The following is a 24,289-nucleotide window of genomic DNA, read 5'->3' as shown; positions in this document are numbered from 1 at the left end:
CATTTCTTCTTGTTGCATTTTGAAGTTCTACTTAGAACCTCCTTTAGATCCAACAGTGCAAAATGTAAATTCTTGCAATTTTTCAACTGCTCTTAAAATTTTGATCAAGAGTGTATTACAAAAAAACCCATTGTGGCTATGAAACACTACGCTTCTAATTTTATATTACAATGTGCATCAGTTCTTTCTTTTTCTCATTACACAAGTACAAATAAATATGAATGCATGTGCTTTAGAGTTGCTGGCAGGAAGATTTTGTCCTCTGTGGATGTAAGCTTGGCTAATGTTTACCATATTCTCTTCTAGCATCAATCTCAGTCAACTCTTGGCAACACAACAAATATTTCTCAAAGTATCAAGCGGTTTCTTGAAAGATTTTTTTTTTTCACATGAAAAGCGCTGCACTTGCTTTCAGAAGCAACACGAGCTACATCTTTAGATTCTATGGAACAATACTGCACCCTACCTAGTCACACTGTCGCAGGTAGCAACACCTGTGCTCTCTTGATCCTGATCCCTTTGCAGAATTCCCGGTGGCCATGCCGTGGCGGCGGCTGCATGGTCCTGTAATCCCTGCAGGTGAGAAAAGCGGTGGGGGTGGGAGAAATGGATTCCTAAGTATCTGATTGAGCGGCACACAAGATGAATAATTGATAGGTCGGTTCTCTGTGCCAGTGAGTACACAGAACGCAGACACGCAACACACACACAGCACGCGTGAGAGTCTCTCAGCCTGAGCTAATCCTTCAGGAAATGTAGAACGTGATGCAATTAGTGTCGGAATAGCTAATGCTCTCATCCTATTGTGAGTGAGCACTTTCAGCATGGTGATCAATGAAGTTCATTCATAAATGTAAGACAGGCCGTTTGCATCCTCTCATTGAGCTCCACCTATGCACATACGACACATAAAAGGATGGATGGTGCCGTGCAAAAGTCTTAGGCCACCATAGTTTTGTTGTCTTGACCAGCTTTTACTTGGCAATCATGTTGAGAGAAAGTAGTAGGACAAGGGTGTCCAAAGTGCGGTGTGGGACACATTTAAGGCCTGTGGCTGTTGTTTTATTGGCCCGCAGCACATTCTAAAAATTGAATTTTACAAGAAAACTAAAAATGCGCATCACATTTATTATAGTTGGCAGCCATGTTGTTTGTTTACTTTTAAATGAAACACTTTGGGATTGGACATTGTAAACTTCTACAAGGATATACACCAGGGGTGCCCAAAGTGTGGCCAGGGGGCCATTTGTTGCTCGCGGCTGTTTTTTTTTTTTTTTATTGGCCCTCGGCACATTGTAAAAATAGAATTTAACAAGAAAACAAAAAAAAAACAATTTTTTTTTAAAGAGCAAAGATGGAAAAATCAGCAGTAATTTTACAAGACTACAGTTGAATTATTTTAAAAAGTTGTACAAAGTTGTAATTTTATGAGAATAACGGTGTAATGACTGTAAGACCAGTTGAAAAATTGCTAGAATTTGCATTTTGAACATTTGGATCTTAATGAGGTTTTAAGTAGAGCTACAATATGCAAAAACAAGAAGCGAAAAAGTAATTTATTGAAAACAACAATTAAACTGAAATAGGCTGTTTATCAGCTGATCAAAAGTTTAAGACCACAGGCTATAAAAGCCAAAATCTGCTCAAAATTTTTATTTTCTGTCAGGCATTCACACTGTCATGCCCTCCTGATTTTGAACGTAGTTGGATTGTGGAGCTGCATAAGCAAGGCCTCTCGCAGCGTGCCATTGCTGCTGAGGTTGGGTGCAGGAAATCAGGAACAAAAAATCATGGAACAAAAAAGTCAAGCGGTAGACCCAAAAAAATCACACCTGCGCTGACCAGGGGATCCAATTGGCTGTCCATCAAGACACAGGGCGGTCTTCCACCCACATGAAGGCCCTGACTGGTGCCGACTGCAGCGCAATAACCATCAGACGGCATCTGCGGGAAAAGGGTGTAAAAAACAAAAAAGGAATTCAAAGACCTCGTCTCCTTCAACGCCACCAAACTGCCTGTTTAGACTTTGCCAGGGAGCATCAAACATGGGACGTTGAAAGGTGGAAAAAAGTTTTATTCTCTGATGAGAAAAAATATAACCTTGACGGTCCAGATGGCTTCCAACGTTACTGGCACGACAAGGAGATCCCACCTGAGATGTTTTCTACCCGGCACAGTGGAGGGGGGTCCATCATGGTCTGGGGTGCTTTATCATTCAGTGGTACACTGGAGCTTCAGGTGGTGCAGGGTCGTCAAACGGCGGCTGCTTACGTGCAGATGTTGCAGCGGGCATCCCTCATGACTGAGGGCCCTCGTCTGTGTGGTAACAGCTGGTTTTTCAACAGGACAACGCTGCAGTTCACAATGCTCGCTTGACCAAGGACTTCTTCAGGGAGAATAACATCACTCTTTTGGACCATCCTGCATGTTCCCCTCATTTAAATCCCATAGAGAACAATTGGGGATGGATGGCAAGGGAAGTTTATAAAAATGGCCATCAGTTCCAGACAGTTGATGCCCTTGGTGAAGCCATCTTCACCACTTGGAGCAATGTTCCCACTAGCCTCCTGGAAACACTCGCATCAAGCATGCACAAACCCATTTTTGAAGTGATTAACAAGAACGGTGGAGCTACTCATTACTGAGTCCTACTGAGAACATTTTTTGTTCTGGTTTGGAGTTTTTTGTTATTTTTTGAGAGATGGTCTTAAACTTTTGACCAGCTGATAAACAGCCTATTTCAGTGTAATTGTTCTTTTCAATAAATGACTTTTTCAAAGTGCTTTTTGTCTCACTCCCCTTTCTTGTTTTTGCATATTGTAGCTCTACTTAAAACCTCATTAAGATCCAAATGTGCAAAATGCAAATCCTAGCAATTTTTCAACTGCTCTTAAGATTTTGATCAGGAGTGTATTATAGTTGAGATCATAAATGAAAAAGACATTTTTTTTTAAAGTTGTAATCTGAAAACAAACAAAACAACAAATAAAGTTGTAATTTTAAAAGTATAAAGCTAAAATATTAAGGGAAAAAAGTTCTAATGAAAAAAAAGTCGCAATTTTGCAAGAATAAACTTGTAATATTATGAGTAATTTTACTGGTGTAAAGTTCAAATATTAAAAAAAATTCATTAAAAAAGTCATAATATTACAAAAATGTTATAATTTTATGGGAATAAAGCCAAAATATTATGAGAACTAAGTCATAATATTACAGGAAGAACATTTAAAAAGATGAAAATTATTTGGAAAACATTTGGAAAATAAAATAAATACACTAAATTAAAAAAGCAGCAAAAGTGAGGAAAAAAAGAGCAAAGTTGATACTAATAATAGGCTTTCTCAGCTTATCTCAGGCTTTCTAAGTTTATTCTTGTAAAATTGCCCCTTTTTTTCTTAAGATTTTGACTTTTCTTTTCATTAATCGTTTTTTGATTTAAAAATGTAAATATGCACTGATTTCAGCCTTTCAAATGTGAATATTTTGTATTTTCCTCAGTAATCCATGAAAGCAGACCTATTCTCTTTGTGTTTTAGACAAAACAAGATATTCACACACATCAGCTTTGACTGTGGAAAACAGTGAAAACATTTTGGCCTCTTTTCCAATATATTAAGGACAAAACCAACTGTTTGCTTTTGGATAACATTGATTTGTTCCGTCGAGGCCCTAACCGACTACTTGATTCATCGAAACAACAAGCTTCAGGTTAATCAACTAAGAAAATAATGGTTCGTAGCAACCCTGCTCAGCAGCGCTATTAAGGCTGGCTGAGCAGGTTGCTCCTTAGTGCTATTACAACATTGGTTCTGTTGCTGCTGTGTTGTACAATATACTTGCTGATGGTGAAATGTGGCACGTTATTATGCACTGATATTTATATCCGGATGTGGCTTCAGTCGCCATTGTTCACAACTAATACACAGGTTGCTAGGCAACAAAAGTTGTGGTTGCTCACGCTCAGGTAAACACTGCCCCCTAGAGTTCTGGTAGAGAATTGCAAGTCATGAGCTCAGCCCTCAACCTTAATTTCATGAAACGTCTCCCAACAGCTAACCCACTACAAAGCTAAATCCCAATTATTTTACATATTTGAAGTATTTTCAAAAAAGTAATGCAATCATGACGTTCCCTGGTAAATATTTACATTTATGAAGGAGTAATTCCATTGCTAATTGAATTACTTTGTTGGGAGAGCAACTACTGTAGTAACTGGTAACTATAACTCATTTGCCCAACACTGTCAATGAATGACCGTGGGCTCACAGAGAGATACATTTTCCTCTCCACTTCTTCATGCACTCCAAATCATTATTGAAGTTAAATAATTAAGTTGTCATATTTAATCAGTTGTCACATTTGGAAATAACAGCCTCTCTCCAAATGATGCCTGCTTCCAATTAACGCCCCGTCCTCTTTGCGATTTAGGTAAATAAATGTCCTGGCTTTGATTAGAGCAATTACAGTAAGCATAAACCGCTTTGAAATGATGGCAAAACATTGCGTTTAATGTGCTACCATTAGGTTTGTTGTTTTACCCGTTGTAGTAAACCACTACAAACTTAAAAAAACCTCAAACAAAACAATGTAGTTACACCAAAGCATACCACATCATTTGCCAAACAGCATGAAGGTAGTGATCAAGACATGAAACAATATTTTTGATTGACAAGTTGTGGGGTTATGAATAAAAGTGAGGGTTTTATTTGGTTCCTTCTTCTTGTTAGCGGAAAATGTTTTGTTTTTTTTCTCTAGGTTCTGCTCCGTCTGGTCGAACGGTTCATCATCCACTGAGGGTTATTGTTTTGTTTCTGACAGATCCGACAACACAGGATCACAACTGCATGAGTCCAACAAAAAGAAGGCATTTGCAGCCTGGTTGGAGGCCAGCCTGCTTCCCGTCCTCCGGTTGTGCTCGGCTTCATGTGGGCAACATTTCTTTATACGGCTCTGATTCCTTGCCAGCAACAGTAAATGGGCTTTACATAAAAGCGTTAAATGGCATTTGAACTGTCTCAGAGAGGAACACTACTATATAGTTACATATAGCCAAGCAATGACAAAAAGCTGCAAGAGGTAGAACATTTGCACGAGCTAGAGATACCATAACGCGGCTGGGGAGCCTACGGCCTGTCAGCATTTGATGTGGGCCAGCCATGCAAATAAAAACAAATAAAACCTCATAGGACCTTGACAAGTCAGTTGGTCCACTGAACTAAAACACGGGTGTCCAAAGGAGCGAGGGCCACATAGTGAACAATAAAAGGATGCAACTTGAAGAGTTTGCAAAGCAACACATGTAGATATGCTAAGAATAAGGGCCAAAAGTTTGGAAACACACCATACAACCCCATGGTCCCAACCCCATTAATAAGGCAAGAAATCTTACTAAGCAACCCTGACAAGGCACAGCTGTGAAGTGAAAACCATTTCAGGCAACTACCTCATGAAGCTCACTGAGAGAACACTAAGGGTTTGCAGCGCTATCAACAAAACTGATAAGACTTCAAATATATGTCTGAAATATAAGACATGTTTAGAGTTATTTCACACTTTTGTGTGAAGTACATGATTCCACATGTGTTCATTCTTAGTTTTGTGAGTCTACGATGTAAATAGTCATCAAAACGGTGTGTCCAAACTTTTGGCCTGTACTGTATATTCACTTTAGTGATATAGGTGAGGCCTCTTATTTGTATCAACTTCGGTCTTTGCACTTTTTCCCCCATTTATGATGGGGTTTTTTTCCCAAATATTTCAACTTTCTTCACATAGCTTAAATCTTAAATCTTTCTTCTTGTAATATTATGACGTTATTCCCATAATATTTTGACTTTATTCCCATAATATTGTAACTTTTTCCCCAATCTAATTTTCACAAAATTTAAATTGTCTTCTTTTGTGTTTCTCATATTATTATGACTTGTAAAACAATAACATATTTTTTGCTCCCTGGTATTACCATATCTAACTTATTGTGTGAAGATATGGGGAAATAACTATAAAAGTACACTACACACGCTAAAGATATTGCAGAAAAGATCAGTTACCATAATCCATAATGCCATGTATAGAGAACATACAAATCTTTTCTTTTTATGTCTTCACTTATGTCACTTCTTGTAAAAATTGAAGCTGTTTTTTCCCATTTCTGCTGGGGTTTTTCCCCAAAACTATTTCAACTTTCTTCTTGTAAATTTTTTTCTCTTAATTATGACTTTATTACCATAATATTTGGACTTTATTCTCGAAACATAACTTTTCCTGGAAACAAATGTTCCAAAAATTAAAATTGTATTAATTGTTTTGTTTTTCGTAATAGAGTCATCCCTCGGAATATCGCAGTTTGAATATCGCTCTCTCACTATATCCTTTTTTTTTTCAGATATTAATGAATTAATACATGATGGCTGTTTGGTGGTAGACTATGATCTGTTATTAGTCAAAACATATTGAAATACAAGTGATAGGTGGTACTCTGGTCACTAGGCAGTAATGACAAAGAACTGACACATTAGCTTGCATTACATTACCTTAACACTGCATGAAGTCATGAAGTCAGCCATGGTATGGCCAACATTATAGAGTGAAGAAAGGTTCTCCTTCCATTCCGTGTGGAAGTGGTAAGTTTTTGGCTTCTTAAATGTTGAAAAAATAAATTTGAGGCTAACTGGTTTGCTCACTAGCGTGTCAGCTCCCTAGCTTGCTAGCTGCTGTCTCGAGTCTCTGCAGCATAAGGGTGTAAACAATGAATAATAGGAGTGTAAAGGTGACTATAGGGGTGTTGTTTCATGTTCACAGGGCTCTAATAATGTTAAGGACCATATTTAGAATGCCATAAACAGGTTTTCTATGCTCTAACTATGACAATATTAAATTTCTTAACATTGAATCCTTAACCGCTATAAACAAGGGACGACTGTATTACGGCTTTAAATATATATATATATATATATATATATATATATATATATATATATATATATATATATATATATATATATATATATATATATATATATATATATATATATATATATATATATATATTTTCTTTAATATTTCAATTTATTACACTATGAAAATATTCCTCATAAAATTACACTGTTATTCTCATAACTATAATAAAATGTTTTTCCTCTTAATATTTACAATTTATTCTTGTAAAATTACAGCTGATTTTAACATTTTTGCTGCTGTTTTTGAGTTTTTTGTAGTTTTCTTGTTACATGTTATTTTTAGAATGTGCATGGGCCAATAAAAAAAAAAACAGCCACGGCGCACTAAAGGCCCCCGGACCACACTTTGGATATCGATGGACTAAACAAAAATCACACTAGCGTGACCAATGACTGATTTACATGCAGTGATTTAACCCAGAAAGGCCGCTTGCCCGTTTTTCTTTAATCAAGCCTGATGAAACTCTCATTAGTTTCTTCTTCCTTTTCCCCCAGCCGTGTTCATCAAATCCCATCCTGGACTTCTTCATTCTCCATTTGTCATTTCTTTGCTTTACCCCCCTCCCGCGCTTTCTTTACTTCCCCTGGATAGTTAGTTTAGTTTGATTTATTGCCTCTTGTTGGAAATGTCGGCGTTTAATAACTCCTCCTCAGCTGAGTGGAGAAGGAGAGGAGAATGTGCAGGAAAGAAAAAGGCCAGTAAGCAAAAACAAATTCATAGACACAATAAATATTCACGTTCGCCCTACTGCTTTTCTTTTTATCTCTTGGGAGGAACTCGGCGACTCTTTCATCCTGGGTTCTCCTCTCACCACCCTCTCTGGCGGAGGATATAAAAGCTAAACGTGGAGCCCAAATGGATGTCAGTTTGAGCTCCTCTGTGATCTGCGGCGAGGGAAAATACGTGCAGGTGTAATGGATGTGAACACGAACACTGGCATGCACCTGTAGGTGGCTGAGGAAAGCGTGCTGCAACAAGTCGCTTACTGATGAAAGGCAACAATTTTTCCTCAAAAGAATTTAGTGGGAAATCACAGGAAAAATGTAATTATAAGATCATTATTTTCTTTCAAAAGTTGTTTTTCATATCAAAATCTACTCAAATCTTGCAGAAGTCTTTTGCCACGGTGTCCAAACTTTTTCCCTCCAAGGACCTCATACAAAAAATGTAACAGCTGTGGGGCCACATTGATAGTTTTCAATTTATATTAAACTTTTATTTATGAATATATAGGCCATATTCAACCATGAAACAGCATGATTTATTAATTAATATATTACTGAAAAACCGTGATAGAGTGAACTGCGATGCAGCGAGGGTCGACTGTACTGTATATCGTATGACTTGTTTTTTTTTTTTATGTAGGAACTTTTTGACAGATTTTACAAATTTTACCAGCTTAGATGTAATGAAGACTATATACAGTGGTGATTTCTTATGTTTTTGCGTGTTTGTCACATTAAATGTTTCAGATCATCAAACCTTCCCAACCAAAATGAATCCAAGAGCGCAGCGACGATTCATCCAAGAGGTCACAAAAGACCCCACAACAACATCCAAAGAACCGCAGGCCTCACTTGCCTCAGTTAAGGTCAGTGTTCATGACTCCACCATAAGAAAGACACTGGGCCAAAACAGCCTGCATGGCAGAGTTCCAAGACCAAAACCACTGCTGAACAAAAAGAACATTAAGGTTCGTCAAAATTTTGCCAGAAAACATCTTGATGATCCCCAACACCTTTGAGAAAATACTCTGTGGTCTGACGAGACAAAAGTCGAACTCTTTGGGAGGTGTGTGTCCCATTACATCTGGTGCCGCATTTCATAAAAAGAACATCATAAAATATGGTGGTGGTAGTGTGATGGTCTGGGGCTGTTTTGCTGCTACAGGACCTGGAAGACTTGCTGTGATAAATGGAACCATGAATTTTGCTGTCTACCAAAAAATCCTGAAGGGGAATGTCCCGCCATCTGTTGGTAACCTCAAGCTGAAACCAACTTGGGTTCTAAAGAAGGACAATGATCCAAAACACACCAGCAAGTCCACCTGTTTGGAGTGGCCTAGTCAAAGTCCTGACCTGAATCCTATTGAGATGCTGTGGCATGACCTTAAAAAGGTGCTTCATGCTGGAAAACCCTCCAATGTGGCTGAATGACAACAATTCTGCAAAGATGAGTGGGCCAAATTTCAAATTTGCTGGTGTTTTTTTTTTTACTTTTCTTGTTAAATCTTTATAATTTAGAATTTTATTTTTAGAATGTGCCACAGACCAGCAAAAAATCCATAGTGCTGCAAATAGCCCCTGGGCTGCACTTTGGACACACCTGTTGTAGCCATAGCTGTGCTGCTAGGAGACTGCCTTTCTGATGACTTCAGCAAACTTTAATGATGTTGAAAAGATCCAGGTGTGTTTAACTATTGTATTTACATTTAACTGTTATTTTATTTAGATATTTACTCAGCGTTCTTTTAGTTTTTGGTTAACAATCACCTGGTTTCGCATTTTGTGACATCATATCATGTGTTTTGGTACATATAACCGAGACACATCTCTCAGGCGGTCTCGGTTGGCCTGTTGGATCCTGTCCTGAGTAGGGTGGCCGGCGTGCGCTATTGGTCAAACATTCAATCGTCCTCCTTTGTGACGCTCGGGCCGTGTTTAATTTTATTTTTAGAATCATGCAGTGAACAACACGCTGCGGGCCGCAAAAGACCCGTTTGAACACCTCTGCTCTCTGATAGAAATAAGGGGTTATAAAAATATACGTTAATGAAGAAATGATGAGGAGAGTACAACACAGATAGTGGGAGCCATACCAAATGAAGCCTTTATTTAGACGGCAATTATTCACGCACGGTCATTAGAGAGCCGTATCACTTTCGCTCATTTACTGAAAGACGGCGAGGGCAGAGCGGCAAGACAATCATTAGACGATATCACTTTCTCCCTGTCCTCCGATAAGGGGAAGGCGAGGCAGTCTGGGAGTCCACATCCTCCAGCGATGAGAAAATAACTGGCAATTAATAATTCAAATCACAATACCAGTGGCCGCCATGTCAACATGTGGGAGTTTATTCTGTTGCGTCTCAGCGGAGGGAAGCAGGAGTAATATAAAATCGTCTTCGGAGAGGCTGAGCTCGTTGTCGCTGTTGTTGTGCTTGGTCGCTCAATCAAGCTAACATGTCTGTGAAGTTAATTAGAGCCAATGAAGTTGGACTATTGGAAGAAAGTGGCGCATTTTCTCTGTAATTGAATGTTTTGCGTGTTACATTTGTGAACCCATCAGAGGCTGTGGTGCGAGAACAACAGTGAGGAGGCGTTTAAATAACAACGATTAAACTGCAGCCAAAAAAAAAAAACCACCATTGGTGACGAGGAGAAAATAAGTCATGGATGGAGGAAAAGAAAAACATCTGCTTTTTTGGGGGGATCTCTCATGCTGTAATTTGAAGTGGTGCGGCATGTTTCCTGAGGGAACAATTATCTTGTTTTGAGTCTGCCAAATGTCCATCGGATTGCTGCTCACACACGCGAAGATGTAAAACATTCCAAAGCATGCAGTAAATTATGAATGCTGCAAGGATGTAAGCTTCAGAAGATATAAAATGGTACTTTTGTGCAAAGCACATTTCCTGACCGCTTTGATTGCCCTTCAACGAATGTTGAATTAAAAAAGCTAATCCTCCCAGGGCCTAAAACTACTCAAATACATCACAGCATCACAAAATCAAATAATGGATTACTGAAAGTGATTGTTCGTTAATCACATGAGGCAATTGAGGCACAATTGAGTGCACTACTTGGGTGCAACCAGCAGAGGCGCTGTTCATTCAGTCTTAAAGGAAAACTGCACTTTTTTGGGAATTTTCCCCATCAACCACAGTCCTTATGTGAGACGTGAACACCTATGTCTTTCTTTTTTCTGTGCGTTCCAAAGATATAAAAACAGATAAAAAGACTGAGTCAAGAATACATGTAATGGTAAACACCTATTGCACCTATAAAGCCTTCTGAGAAAAACTCCAAGAGAAGCCCTTATTAACTTATTAAAACTTATTATATATAACAACTTTTTTTTATCTTAATAATAATTTGGAGTGCATCAGAAAGTGGAAAGGAAAACACAACCACCTTTGACCACATGGTCATTTATGAACAAGTATAGAGTAATCCCTAAGTTATCGCAATTAATTCGTTCCAGACAAGACCGTTGTTGTTAGAGCATAGAAAACCTCTTTACGACCTTCTAAATGCTCTTGTTTATCATTATTAAAGCCCTCTTGACATGAAATAACAACCCTAAAGTCACCCTTACACTCCTATTACCCAATATAGTAGACATAATAAGAGAAAATAAGACATAAATAAAACAATATAGACTCACTGATGTTGTTACGGTGGCAACAGTAGCCCAGGTTAAGCCTAGGTCACAACTGGTCGTACGGGCTCCTACAGTCAGTCTAAGCGCAAAAAAGCTAAAGAAACGCACGGAGGCCGCACATGTGACGTGCTGAGCCGTAGACTGGTCTCAGAGGTTTTTTTCCTTTCAAGCAAACTCTGCAGGAACTTGCATTTTTTTCAGGTTGCAAGACAAACTTATGAGCTATGTACGTCTTCGTGCGGCATCCGTACTGCCAATGTGTGTTTTTCTTAGGTTTGGTACAGTTTGGTACATTACAGGAACATTACTGACACCTAGTGACCAGTGTAGAATACTACATATCATCACAATGTCCTTGAATGTGTCTTCTGAATGCCATATGTTTGTAGTTTAGTTAATTTTGCTATGTTTATGCTAAAATATGTCAAATTTGCTTCAATATGTATATTTTTTTACTAATAATATGCCATATTCAACTACGAAACAGCGATGATTTATTCATTAATATATGTTTGAAAGACCATTATAGAGTGAAGCCATGAAATTGGAAGCGCAAAGCAGCGAGGTGATTACAACACAACACAACACAGCACAGTAGCAACAGAACTAAACTGCTTAGTCGGCATTAATGGCACTGATTAGTTATTATGATATTACATGTTTATTGTCAGAAAGTTGCAACTCCTTTCTCGTTAGAATGACTTTTTTGTCTTAATATTTTGACTTTATTCTCATTAAATTACCACTCTGTTTTCCATTTCTGCTGTTGCCTTTTTAAAAAATATTTCAACTTTCTTCTTGTAATTATGACTTAATTCTCATAATATTTTGACTTTATTCTCATAACATTTGTCACTTTTCCTCAACCTAATTTTCCAAAAACTATCATTTTATTTTGTTTTGTTTATTCCTCATAATATCACAACTTTTAAAAAATAACCTTTTTCATACATAATATTTGTGTATTTCAACTTTTTGCTACGAAACTACGTGATTTTTTTGTCATAATAATACGACGTTAGTCTTTTCCCACTTTTTTTCTTAATATTTTGACTTTATTCTTCTAAAATGACTGCTGATTTTCCCAATGTATGCTGTTTTTATTTTTTATCTTATTAAATTATATTTTTTTAATGTGCCCCGGGCCAACAGAAAAACAGCCCCACCACACTTTGGACACCTCTGGTTTACAGTAATGACAAAGTCAGCGTTGGCAGTTGATATCAAAGCTAAAGGTAGCATGTTTTGTTTTTATGTTTTACAGAGATCAACTTCGTCATTAACGTTTAACTAAAATTTGACTTAAAACATTGCCTATATCATTTAAAAAGGTTTTATTATGGTGACAGTTTTGACCCAAATTATTTTGTACGGGAAAGAATGTTCCCTCAAAAAAATCAGCCAGAGCCTGGGAACAGTTGTGGTTCCACTGTATTTATTTGAATGTGCAGGTAGACATGCAATCACACGGCCCTAAAAGAGGATAAAAAATTCATTTATATGGTGTTCTCTTCACTCGGAGCCAGGTGGACTATACGTGAGCCCTTGGCAGTCTCCACAATTGATGGAGTTCAAACGTGGCATGTTTTCTTTGGTGCTTTCACTGACTTTTATCACTTAACTACTCTCATGTCTCCTTGGTTGCTTTTATAAGCATTTATGCTTAAAGTTTGCATCTTCCTTTTGAATAGATACTGTAGCATAGCGGAGTTAGAAGTGTTGCTGTGGTAAATAGAGATCAAGACACAACCTTCACTGACTTCAACACTGGCTGAATTCCACAGCCCGAGCCTCGTTCATCTCAAAGTGTCCATCTGGGACGAAGATGGGACAGGAGGGAGGAGGAGAGGATAAATTGTTGAGGTGTTCAGGGCGGGGTGTTTATAGGATGACTTTGCACAGAGAGAATGGATGGAGAGGGAGAGAGAAAGCACACAGAGAGTGATGCTGAGAAAATGCTGCCAATGTATGGAAGGGAAAAGAAGGATGGATGAATGTCCAGAACCTATTTTCCACTTGTTCTTTCTCACAGTGACTCACCTTTAAATCACACACATTATGTGTCTAGATAAGGGAAGGATCCACTCAAATATAGTGGGGAAATATATCCAGTTGTCCCTAGCCTCTTTGCGCTTCGACTTCCGCGGCTTCACTCTTTTGCGGTTTGTCCAAATATATTCATGAAAAAAAAGGCCAAAGTTTGTTATGATAAGCAGACCTCATAAGATTGATGTGTACCTATTATTTTCTTATCTTCTCATATTATGTTTACTATATTGAGTAATATGAGTGTAAAGGTGACCATATATGTTATTTATGTCTAGAGGGCTTTAATAATGTTAAAAAACATACTTAGAAGGTCGTAAACAGGTGTTCTATGTGCTAACTATGAAAATATTCTATTTATATACATTTATATGTATTACTGTATTATCATCCATGGTAGCGACGCCATAGTTCCCAATCTGCCCTGTTCTCGCGAGACAGCTTTTATCCAAAGGAGAAATCTCATGATGTTTTATCATCCATCCATTTTCTATGCCGCTTGTCCTCAATAGTGTCACGGGGCTATGCTGGAGCCTATCCTTGCTGAGTATGGGCAAGAGGCGGGGTACACCCTGGACTGATCGCCAGCAGGGCAGATACACACAAACAACCTCACATTCATACCTATGGACAATTTAGAGTCGCCATTTAACCTAACCTGCATGTTTTTGGAATGTGGGAGCCGGACTATCTGGAGAAAACCCACACAGGGGAAGAACATGCAAACTCCACATAGAAATGCCCCAGCGAAGAGTCGGGCCCATATCTTCCCAATGTCCGGACTGTGTGGCCAACATGCTAACCACTCGGCCACTGTGCAGCTCACGTTTTAACACCCATATAAAATTATAACTTTATTCTTGAAAAATATTTTTTTCATCACTTTGTGATTGTAATACGCCACCTGCTGATCATTTGTTTTTCTTTTCAGTGCGGGCCTAACAATCTTTTGTCACGTTATGGTTCACAAAAGACAGAAAGAAGAGAAAAGAAAGCACGGTGGACACTCATCGATACTGATCAGGAGACAGAAAAGACCAAATGGCATTGCTCGCTAGCATTCACCTGGGGCTACTTAAACGGTCAATAGTAATGAACAGCAGATATGTAGCACTTCTAAAAAACAATAGTCTTTTTTACATTTTTACAATAAAAAATTGAGATTAAAAGAAATGATTACATTAATCCACACATGTGCATATAAAACAGCAGAACATACACAAAAAGCAAGAACTGGGCTTCGGGGTGGAGGTTGGCGAGGTAAGAAAGTGCGTCAAAAAAAGCATTCAATAAACACGTCTCTATGGCAACCCAGATGTAATTTGCTTGGTGAGGAAAAGAGGCGCTATGAAAATTGAGGGAGAGTGATGGAGAGAAGGGAATAGAAAAGCATTTACCATCACTGCTTGAGTCCAGAGGCGTAATTACGGAAGAGGGCCAAAGAGTGCAGTGTTTTTTGTTTTGTTTTTTTAAACAAAAGCGTCATTAGGACAGCCCACCCACCATCAAAGTGCAAAAAACATTTTTCAAGCAGACAAAAAGTAGTCAAGTCCACGTGAGACACAAAATGAAGGACTTTCAGGAGAAATGAAGAAAAGTAGAAGACGAATGAAGATGTGCCGCAATCACGTCATTTAAACATGCACGCATGCGGTCCATCAGAGTGGGAAGAGGCCAGAAATAGCAGGATTATTGGAAAAACGGAGCATGAGGCCAGGCCATATGCATGTGTGTGACAGGCAGAATGATAGTGCGTGTGTGTGTGGGCAGTTGATTAGTGGCCCTGCGCCTGGCTTGGTGTCAGCCTGTATAAGAGGCGATAACAACACCGAGAGGCTACTGACACCGAACAAGAAGAGCAATGGAGGGAAGAAGTGTCACGATAAAAAGACAAACGCTCCACTTCATCTTGCGAACATTTCCTAAAGCAGGCGCAGGACAGAAAGTCCAAAAATGTCCACAGATGGATGACAAACTTCATGCTCCCTCCAGAGGGCTCCCTCTGGTGGACACAGGCAGATGACTGAATCATTGCAATGAAATTGTTGTTTTTGATTCTAAACTCGTATTGGTACTTGCCTTGTATATTTCTTACCTAGCTTCTGAGTGTTAAGTTGCTGTGTGATGATTTTAGCGTTCTTTCTAAGATGACAGCATGAGTCAGACTGTTGTAGTGAGTAATGACCTACGATTTCCGATGCGTTTACAAGCTCGTCATGAGTTCCCTTGTAGCTTGTGATTGGCTCCTGTCAAATAAAGAGCTCACAGACGTGTGCACGCCTCAATACGCCATTTTATAAAATGGACATGTGAGGCTTATAGTCCGGTGTGGCTTATATATGTACAAATCTGTTTTTCACTCCGGAAATTACGGTACTGTCTATGTATACAAAGTACACTTGTAAAAGTCTACAGGTGAATACAAAATAAAAGGTAGGCATATCATATCTAAAAAATATAATACCTACAAAATAGGCAGACATTTCATGCATTTTAAACGTCTGATAGACCAGGGGTCCCCAACCGGTCTGTGGGGGGGGCTGAACCGGGCCACGAGAAAATTTGGGGGCGAATGATAAAAAAAATGTAAAATTACATTTGGAATAAAAAATACATTTGTAAATAAATACATCAAATTGTATGTAAATTCATAAACATTTTGGAAATATGGGCCATTATTTTATTTTTTTAAATATATAAAATCTACAAATCCCATAGTTTTTGCATGTTTATGTTATTTGTTCGACGGCCCTGACTTTCTCCCACGCTACTATACTGTGTTTTTACCGTTTCTCTTTCACCTCATATTTGCGCCCAAATGCTGATTCTACGTGGGAATGTTTTGATGATGTAAGTTTTGATTATCTTATTGAGTGCTAATGTATATATTTGTTGTGTGCACAGCTTCAAGTTAATTCATGCTAGCACATGCCTGTTGCCACACACATCAAGCAGCGGCGCTATAATCTCTCTGAAAAACAAACTCAGACAAGCTTATAGTGGTGGATGGTGACTCTGTATTCATTTTGTGCTTTTAATTTGATGTTGTTCCTGTCTTCGTTTTACAACACATAATACATAAGATACATTCGATGGCTATAATGCAGGGACCCTCATGCTTAGGTCACGCATGCATAGTTATAAGACATTTCAAAATGTACCTGCATTGTTTTGTGACTCAGTTCAATAAAAAAGTCTGTTTGTCCAGTCCTATACTTTGTCATAGTAGTTTTCTTAAAAGTAATGCTAAAATATCTTGTGAACCCAATATCGTGCATCGTCTCATCTCATGGGCTGCCCCTACTAATGAATGATAATGTAAGATCAGTCATGAACACATGGGATCGGAATCACGTCGTAGCCAGTCACAACACAGAACTATGGTGCGTTCAAGGACCCACCCATCCATTCATCTTCTATGCCACCTTTCCTCACGAGGGTCGCAGGTATGCTGGAGCCTAAAACAGCTGACTTCGGGCAAGAGGCGGGGTACGCCCTGGACCAGCCGCCAGCCAATGGCAGGGCACATATAGACAAACAACCATTCACACTCACATTCATACCTATGGACAATTTAGAGTCTCCAATTAACCTAACATGCATGTTTTTGGAATGTGGGAGGAAACCGGAGTACCCGGAGAAAACCCACGCACGCACGGGGAGAACATGCAAACTCCACACAGAGATGCCCAACGGAGATTCTAACCCAGATCTTACCGATCTCCTGACTGTAAGGCCAACATGCCACGGTGCGGCCCTACGTTCAAGGACTTGTCTTCCAAATGTAGTACTATTTGTGGAGATTTGGGTTTTTTTTGGTCCAAAAATTCAGAATCACAGAAGTAGTTGGGAACTACAACTCATTGAGTGCTAAAAAGAAACCCTTAGGCCTTTAGGTCCTGTCCATGTGGGAACGCTCCTGCTTTTTTTTGGCAAGCTGGAAAAAAACAAATTGCGTCCACACAGTGTCGGACCAGAAAATAGTCACATCACCTGGGAAAAGTACTACTGGGTGAAAACAATGTAATAAATAAGGCACACCAACATGTGGCGCTGTAAACAGACGTGCACACACAAAGCCACGTGACAAACCAAAACAGTAGAAGAAGGTCCATTGTCTTCCGCTTTGTAGGTCTTGTCTAGGCTTACAACAACGTGGCATGACTTCTGCGAGTCATTTTGGATGATCAATATAAGACCAAAAAAATCTAAGGACAATGTCCACTGGAAGTCATGACAGTCAAAATATTCAGATACAGTGGAATCTCGGTTAGCGTCCTCCCCGGTTGGTGAGTTTTTTTGGTTAAAGTCAAGAGTGCTGTTGTCTCACAATTTTGCCTCGGTTTGCGTGCATTCTCTGGTTAGCGTAAAACATGGCGCGTGTCTTGTTGTGTTATTAATACAGTGCATGAGTCCAACTGTGTTCTTAAAGGAAAACTGCACTTTTTTTGTAGTTTGCCCATCATTCACAATCCTTACGTGAAACATGAACACATACTGTATTTATTTCACTTTTATATGCGTTCCATATATTCAGGCTCAAAAGATAAGGTTCCGGTTCCTCATTTGTCCAAAAGTAGTCGTCCGTGGCGGCTCTCACAAAGTCTCACAAAGTCTCACAAAGTCATGTTTCACCAAACGATTGTAGATGATGGGCGAAATTCCCAAAAAAGTGCATTTTCTTTTAATGTATTTTTTAAATCACAAAACATCCTTCCTTGTTAGCATCCTATTAGCTAGCTAAACAAAATGGCAACCAGAACCGGACGTTATGTCTCCCGTCTACTATGTCCTCAGCGGATTAATTCGATTTACATTATTTCTTATGGGAAGAATTGATTCAGTTACCGTACATTTCGGTTAGACTCAGACCTTCTGGAGCAAATTACTGACGCTAACGCTTAGTGGTTAGCTTGTCTAGCGTGATCAAATTTTCCCACCCTGGAAGGCGCAAAAAATACTGTTTCAAGGCACCCAGAACGGTGTTGCCTTGCGGATGAAAGGCTGAAACGATAAAAATACTTTACCGTTTCCACCTGAAAAGGTTGCCGTGTGGACAGCCCCTTAGAGACTTTTTGAACACATTCATAAAACACAAGAATGCAAATGTGGAACACTTTCACTAAAAATGAAACAGAAAAATCAACAATAAAAGTTTCCTTTTTAATGAGTCACCATCAGACTGCTGGTCCAATCCAACAGAACAGAACATGTGTGCTGAATGATACCATGCCAGAACGTGATGAAAAACATATTTGACCGGCAATGAGAAGATCAATGAAAGCCAGAATGAGGACACATGATGGATGGATGGGGAGGAGGATGAAAAGAGATGATTTTGGAAGGACTACAGAGAGAAGTAAAAAAAAAAAAAAAAAAAAGTTGAGGCAAATGTCAGAGAAAGACAGACATGTAATGCCGCACCAGAATGGGACAATTAGCGAAGGCATCAGCTTTGCAATCACGTCGCTACTAATTTAGTGCATCATAGCTTCACACTTCAATCGGCGCTCCTGGAAGCTAAATGACACCACTTTTCACGACTGGGGTTGGGCATCGAGTCTCAAGCATCAGTGGGAACCGGGACTAACGGTAACATTTTTTAATTTCGATTCCTAGTTTTGATGCCCAGTCCGCCGACCGAAGAAGAAGAAATAGCTGCGAACACCAACAAAGAAGAAGCGGCTACAACATTTGGCTTAACTTCACTCTTCATTTCCATTCAGTCCTATGGAAAAAATGTCAAAACGTCTTGTAGCAGATTGTGCTGAGCTGTTTACTACTTTACTATTAAAAAAAAAGAAAAGTAGCTCGAGCTCAAGGCTTTCAAAATGAGTAATAAAACCAACTACATCCTCATCTAAAATAAAAACAGCCAGCAAGATTAGCTCTTAGCGCTTCAGATCATTACCCAGTAAGAGTCTGCATATTTAAATACCCATTCTGACAAATTAGTACCGACCTCTGGAACACAGCATAAAAACATGCCTCTACACCAAAGACTTTAATATTTAATATTTCATTTTTTCACACAGAAGAGATTATTATGACACACATAAATATCAGTATCACAGTACCGCACTTTTCTGGTCCAACAGATCAATCACAGTGAAAAAGACCCCTTATGGTGCCAGTTCCTCCACTGTGGTCCTTTTCTGTATTTGCTGAGGGGGCGCTTGCTATACCAGCGGGGACAAATTAGCCACACAGGAGCACTGAGGCATCATGGGAAATTAATGATCTCCAGGAAGTGAGCTAATGAGTCTGCACACATGAATACTTGTAGAATATACAGATAAAGCAACAGGAGGAGGGATGGGGGTGGCTACAAACTAAATGCTATCAATATAACTTGGATGAGTGATAGTGGTACCACAAGCACGCACACACACACACACACACACACGCGCACAGAGGGAGAATCCAATAATTACAGAGGACCTCCAGTGGATTACACCCACGGAGGCACAGTGATTAGTGTCACTACAACCACCCCTGGGGTGTGTGACAAACTAGGAATTAACACATCACACATACTCAGGTCATCATAGCTTTTTTACGTGTATGAAAAAGACATATGTCCCCACTATAAATGTGGGAAGGCTAGAAAGCAACAGCAAACACAAACACACCACACTGCATGCTTGGCAGAGGTAACAAATTACTCGCTTTACTGGAATTGAGCAGCTGTTTTTGGTGTATTTGTAGTTTTTAATACATGTTTTTTAAACGTACCTGTACTTATTTACTTACGTATGTTTTCATTAAAGCAGGGGTGGGACAGGCCTCACACGACACCACAAGGCTTCAGTGGATCCGTGCAGCAGCTTGAGAAAATGAAAGAAAACCAAGCCATATTATATTCTGTGTGGGCAGGTTGACGTGCCACACATTGAAAATGCCAGCTTTAAAGTAGTGTACTAAGCTACATTTGACGTATTTCTAAATAAAAAGTAAAAAAAAAATAAATAAAACTGGAAGGAGCATTGAATGATGGACAGGACAACCACCTGATGGTAAATTCTGCAGGAAGATTTTATTTTTTACACTTTATGGAATTCAAAGTTTTGCATCATTAAAGAACACCTGCTTTGAGAATTGTACCACCTTTTCATTATTTGCAGTACACAAGGCCCCTCCGGTTTACTAGATTTTAAATCAGCTCCTTTTTTTTACTCTCGTGCAGGGTGTCTAAAGTGCAGCCCAGGGGCCATTTGCGGCCCGCGGCACATTCTAAAAATAACAGAAAACAAAAAAAAAAGGAAAAATCAATAGTAATTTTACAAGATTAAAGTCAAAGATATTAAGACAAAAAAATAATGTCACTTTAGTACCATAAAGTTGAAATATTGAAGAAAAAATATGTTATTTTTAGTAACATTATGAGAAACAAACTTTTTAAATTAGGTTGAGAAAAGTTATAATGCTATGAGAATAAAATCAAAATATTATGGGAATAAATCCATAATATTACAAAAAGAAAATTTACAAGAAGAAAGTTTAAATAGTTTGAAAATGTAAAAGAAACCCAGCAGGGGGGAAAAACAAAAATAGAAATGGAAAAAATTGTATAAAGTTGTAATTTTATGAGAATAAAGTCAAAATATTAAAGGAATAAAGTCATAATACAAGAAGTTGCAATAGTTGGAAAGTTTAAAAAGAAAACCAGCAGAAATGTAAAAACAACTTAAATTTTATTAGATTAAAGTCAAAATATTAAGAAAAAAAAACACTATTCTAACAAGAAAAAAGTAGCAATTTTACAAGAATACTCTTGTAATATTATGAGGAAAAATAATGATGTTCTACAAGTAGTAGCATAGAATTGAAATATTAAAGAAAAATCATATATATATATATATATACTGTCTATTTTTAATGGTTATCTTGTGAAACAAACAAAACAAAATTGTAATTTTTTGGAAAATTAGTCAAATTAGAAGTTTTAATATTGTGAGAATAAAGTTAAAATATTATGGGAAAAAGTCATATTATGAAAAGAACATTTACAAAGATTATTTAAGAAGAAAAAAACAACAGCAAAAATGGGGGGGAAAGAGCAAAGAGAGAAGTTGATACTAATAATATTCTCTTTCACCTATAAGACAAGGCTGAGATGTATTTTTTTTCTTGAGATATAAATAACTTTTTAGCATATCCACTTTTAGACTATGACTTCTACCTGAGTACAATATTTTAATACTTTTTGGTGGCAAATTCTGCAGGAAGCTACTGAATTTTTGCACTTTTATTTCTATACGTGTTGACTAATTAACATCTTGTACCAGTACACAGGATAGTCCCCTTAAAACTAACCAGCGGCGTATATTAAATCAGCTACTTTCCTACTTTTGCTTTCATATATGTCCTTTTACTTGTAGTTGAGTAAAAGGTCAGCAAGTACAATATTTTATTAACTCTGCTGGTAAAATTCTGTAGGATGATGATGCACGAGTACTGAGTCCACTGCTTGGTACCTGAACGCATCCTTTGCTGTCTGTTTAGCTACAGGTATGCTAATGTAGGGTTACATCCGGGGTACAGACGGTGTTTTTTGTTAGAAAATGTGTTCTCACTCTCCCAATACTACTACCACTACTTAACAAACAAGGTGGCGTTAAAGTATTTTTCATGAATTAATTAATTAACTTACAATTGTCAGACTACTTCCTGAAAAACCGGACAGCCTTGTTGTTGCCTTGTCAACACCAGTCGGCGCACCTCCCAAAGTATTAGGCTGTGTCCTCTCAACCACACCCTTGTCTCCTGATTGGTCCAAAGTTTCTCGGTTCCGCCCTCTAAACCTTGACGGCTCCACCTTCCATGCCCTGTGCAGTCTGCAGCCACACTTCAAACCAAACCTTTCACACGGTCACGACCGCCCCTAATCTTGACCTTTTACCTTTACCATTTAAGGAAGGGAGCTCCTCACAAAGCAAAAATGAAGCCTGTGGACAAACCATCTACAAGTCCTCAAGGCCTTTTCAGAATGTTGTGACTCCTCCAGTCACTCTACATGCGTGCACAAAATGACGCACACCTTTCATTTTTAGACACCGAAGTTGTTGACAAAGTCAGCTTCCCTGTTCTGCTTTTTTATTTTAATTTTTTGCACACCTTGAGCGGAGATGGGCTGCCTCATTAGGATCCCGGCTACTCTGCCTGCTTGGAAAGCCACTTTTTTACTTTTAAATATCATCTCAGCTGCCTGGGGCAAAAGACACGCTGTGTTTTGGAACTCGACCAACAACAGGTAAACACAACTCTGCACTAAATGTATTTATTTATTTGCTTTATTGATATTGCACAGGTGTTAATGTATATCTGCTGTGCACAAGCCCGGCTGGTCTGAGCTGGCATTGTTGCTCAACAACTTGAATAATACCTGCTAAATGAGTCACGAGATGGAATCCAAGCCAGGCAGCACACACCCGTAACCACGTACCTTCACCTGTGTACTACCTGGCTGCTAATACTAAATAGTATATTCTTCCTGCATGGATTTTTTGTCCCAGAATGCATTTTCTAGCCCTAGAGTGAAAGTGTGGATCAGCAGAGAGTGGAAGTTGTCTTTGCTCGTGTGTTTTGGTGGGTGTGTTGGAGTATGGGGGCCATTAACAAGCGCACCTGTTGATCCAGGTGTTCCTCTCAAAGTTAATTGAAGGGTTCCAGTGGGCGAGCTGCAGGGGAAGTAGCTCTAAAACACTGAGGCCTAATTCACCCGTTAATAAGCATGACAGGAAAAAAAGTGACAATGACAGTGACACAGTTTAGATGTGTGTTACGTGCACATGATGAGGCTCTATTTCCTCATATTTGTTTAGTATGCAGGACTTATCTTTCACAGTGGAACTTCTAACCTTCTAAGGTTGCTGGTCACCCTTCCATTTGTTTGAATGTAAACATTTCTCCATAGCAAATAATGGAAACCGAATTGCTCTGTTCCGGTGTCAAACTGTGTCCCTTATAAGACCCTAATCAACCGCACAGGTGATACTTTAAGGAACAGTTTGCCATTTTAACTGTCATCCAACTTTAAAAAATAACTTAAAATATAAAGTCACCCTTTTAATGCATGATGGAGGCGTAAGGTGAAAGGAATTGTTTGTTTGGAGTTGTTGGTTAATTGACTGCACCACTTGTCTGCGACCAGCAGAGGCACAGGTGAGTTAGTCTCAATTACTTGGCTGTCTAAAGAAGAGCGATGGGAAGTTGAGCTCTATCCAACCCATGGTACAATTCTTCCGGGTATCATTACTCTGCTCAATATGACATTGAGATGGAAGCAGGAGTTGAGAACATTCAGAGATTTGGATTTTAACTATCATACAAATGTATAAATACATTAACCACCTGTATAGTCAAACAAACAAATTAGATTGCATGTGCCTGCTAGGCAAGACTCTTCACATAAAGACTAAATATTGCTGACTGTGTTTTTTTTAACCGTATTGTACTGAGCAGCCTTTTCTAAATCACAATAAGTTCCATTTCCTGTTCTATGGCTATCATTACATTTTGCCTGTGTGCCGTCAGTGGTATCCTTCTGTGGTGGCAACACCAAAAAAGACAAAGAAAAAGCAAAGCACAAATCCTTTCGATGCATCAGCGATTTGCTTTTTCCGCATGGTACAGCCTTATTCCAAAATGGAAGAAATACATTTTTCCCTCAATAATTTTACAAAAAACACAGCATAATGCCAACATGATAGTTTTTTTTATGTTTGGCAATGTATTAAAAATAAAAAAAACTGCACTGGATTTCCTGGCAATTTGGGTCGTCTGAGTGACACCCAAACCTTGTGGGAGTTTGGTGACCTTGTGAGGATTAGGAAGGACCTCCTTATTACCCCTGTGATTCTGGCATGAGTGGTCTCAGTTTTTGGCAGAGGCCACACCA

At 38.7% G+C, this 24,289-nt stretch overlaps 1 protein-coding gene and 1 long non-coding RNA gene across 2 annotated transcripts in view; one reads left to right on the top strand and one right to left on the bottom strand.

The window, feature by feature from the left end:
• Window positions 1-465: 465 nt before the first annotated feature.
• On the bottom strand, window positions 466-22,237 carry LOC129184937 (uncharacterized). Its single transcript, XR_008572009.1, has 3 exons — window positions 22,043-22,237; window positions 20,143-20,216; window positions 466-573 (listed from the first exon to the last, which is right to left on the bottom strand). It is a non-coding gene; the product is annotated as an uncharacterized LOC129184937 (long non-coding RNA).
• A 6-nt stretch (window positions 22,238-22,243) lies between these two features.
• si:dkey-246i14.3 (ephrin A4) overlaps window positions 22,244-24,289 on the top strand; it is a 60,503-nt gene continuing 58,457 nt past the window's right edge. The window contains exon 1 of the mRNA XM_054781481.1: window positions 22,244-22,642. Within this exon, the coding sequence (XP_054637456.1) occupies window positions 22,518-22,642 (125 nt within the window). The 5' untranslated portion in view covers window positions 22,244-22,517. The remainder of the gene's footprint in view (window positions 22,643-24,289) is intronic.

The sequence above is a fragment of the Dunckerocampus dactyliophorus genome, chromosome 7 (assembly GCF_027744805.1).
Source record: "Dunckerocampus dactyliophorus isolate RoL2022-P2 chromosome 7, RoL_Ddac_1.1, whole genome shotgun sequence".
Classification (NCBI taxonomy): domain Eukaryota; kingdom Metazoa; phylum Chordata; class Actinopteri; order Syngnathiformes; family Syngnathidae; genus Dunckerocampus; species Dunckerocampus dactyliophorus.
The sequence above is the reverse complement of the archived record's forward strand: the minus strand, read 5'-3'. Positions and strand labels throughout refer to the sequence as shown.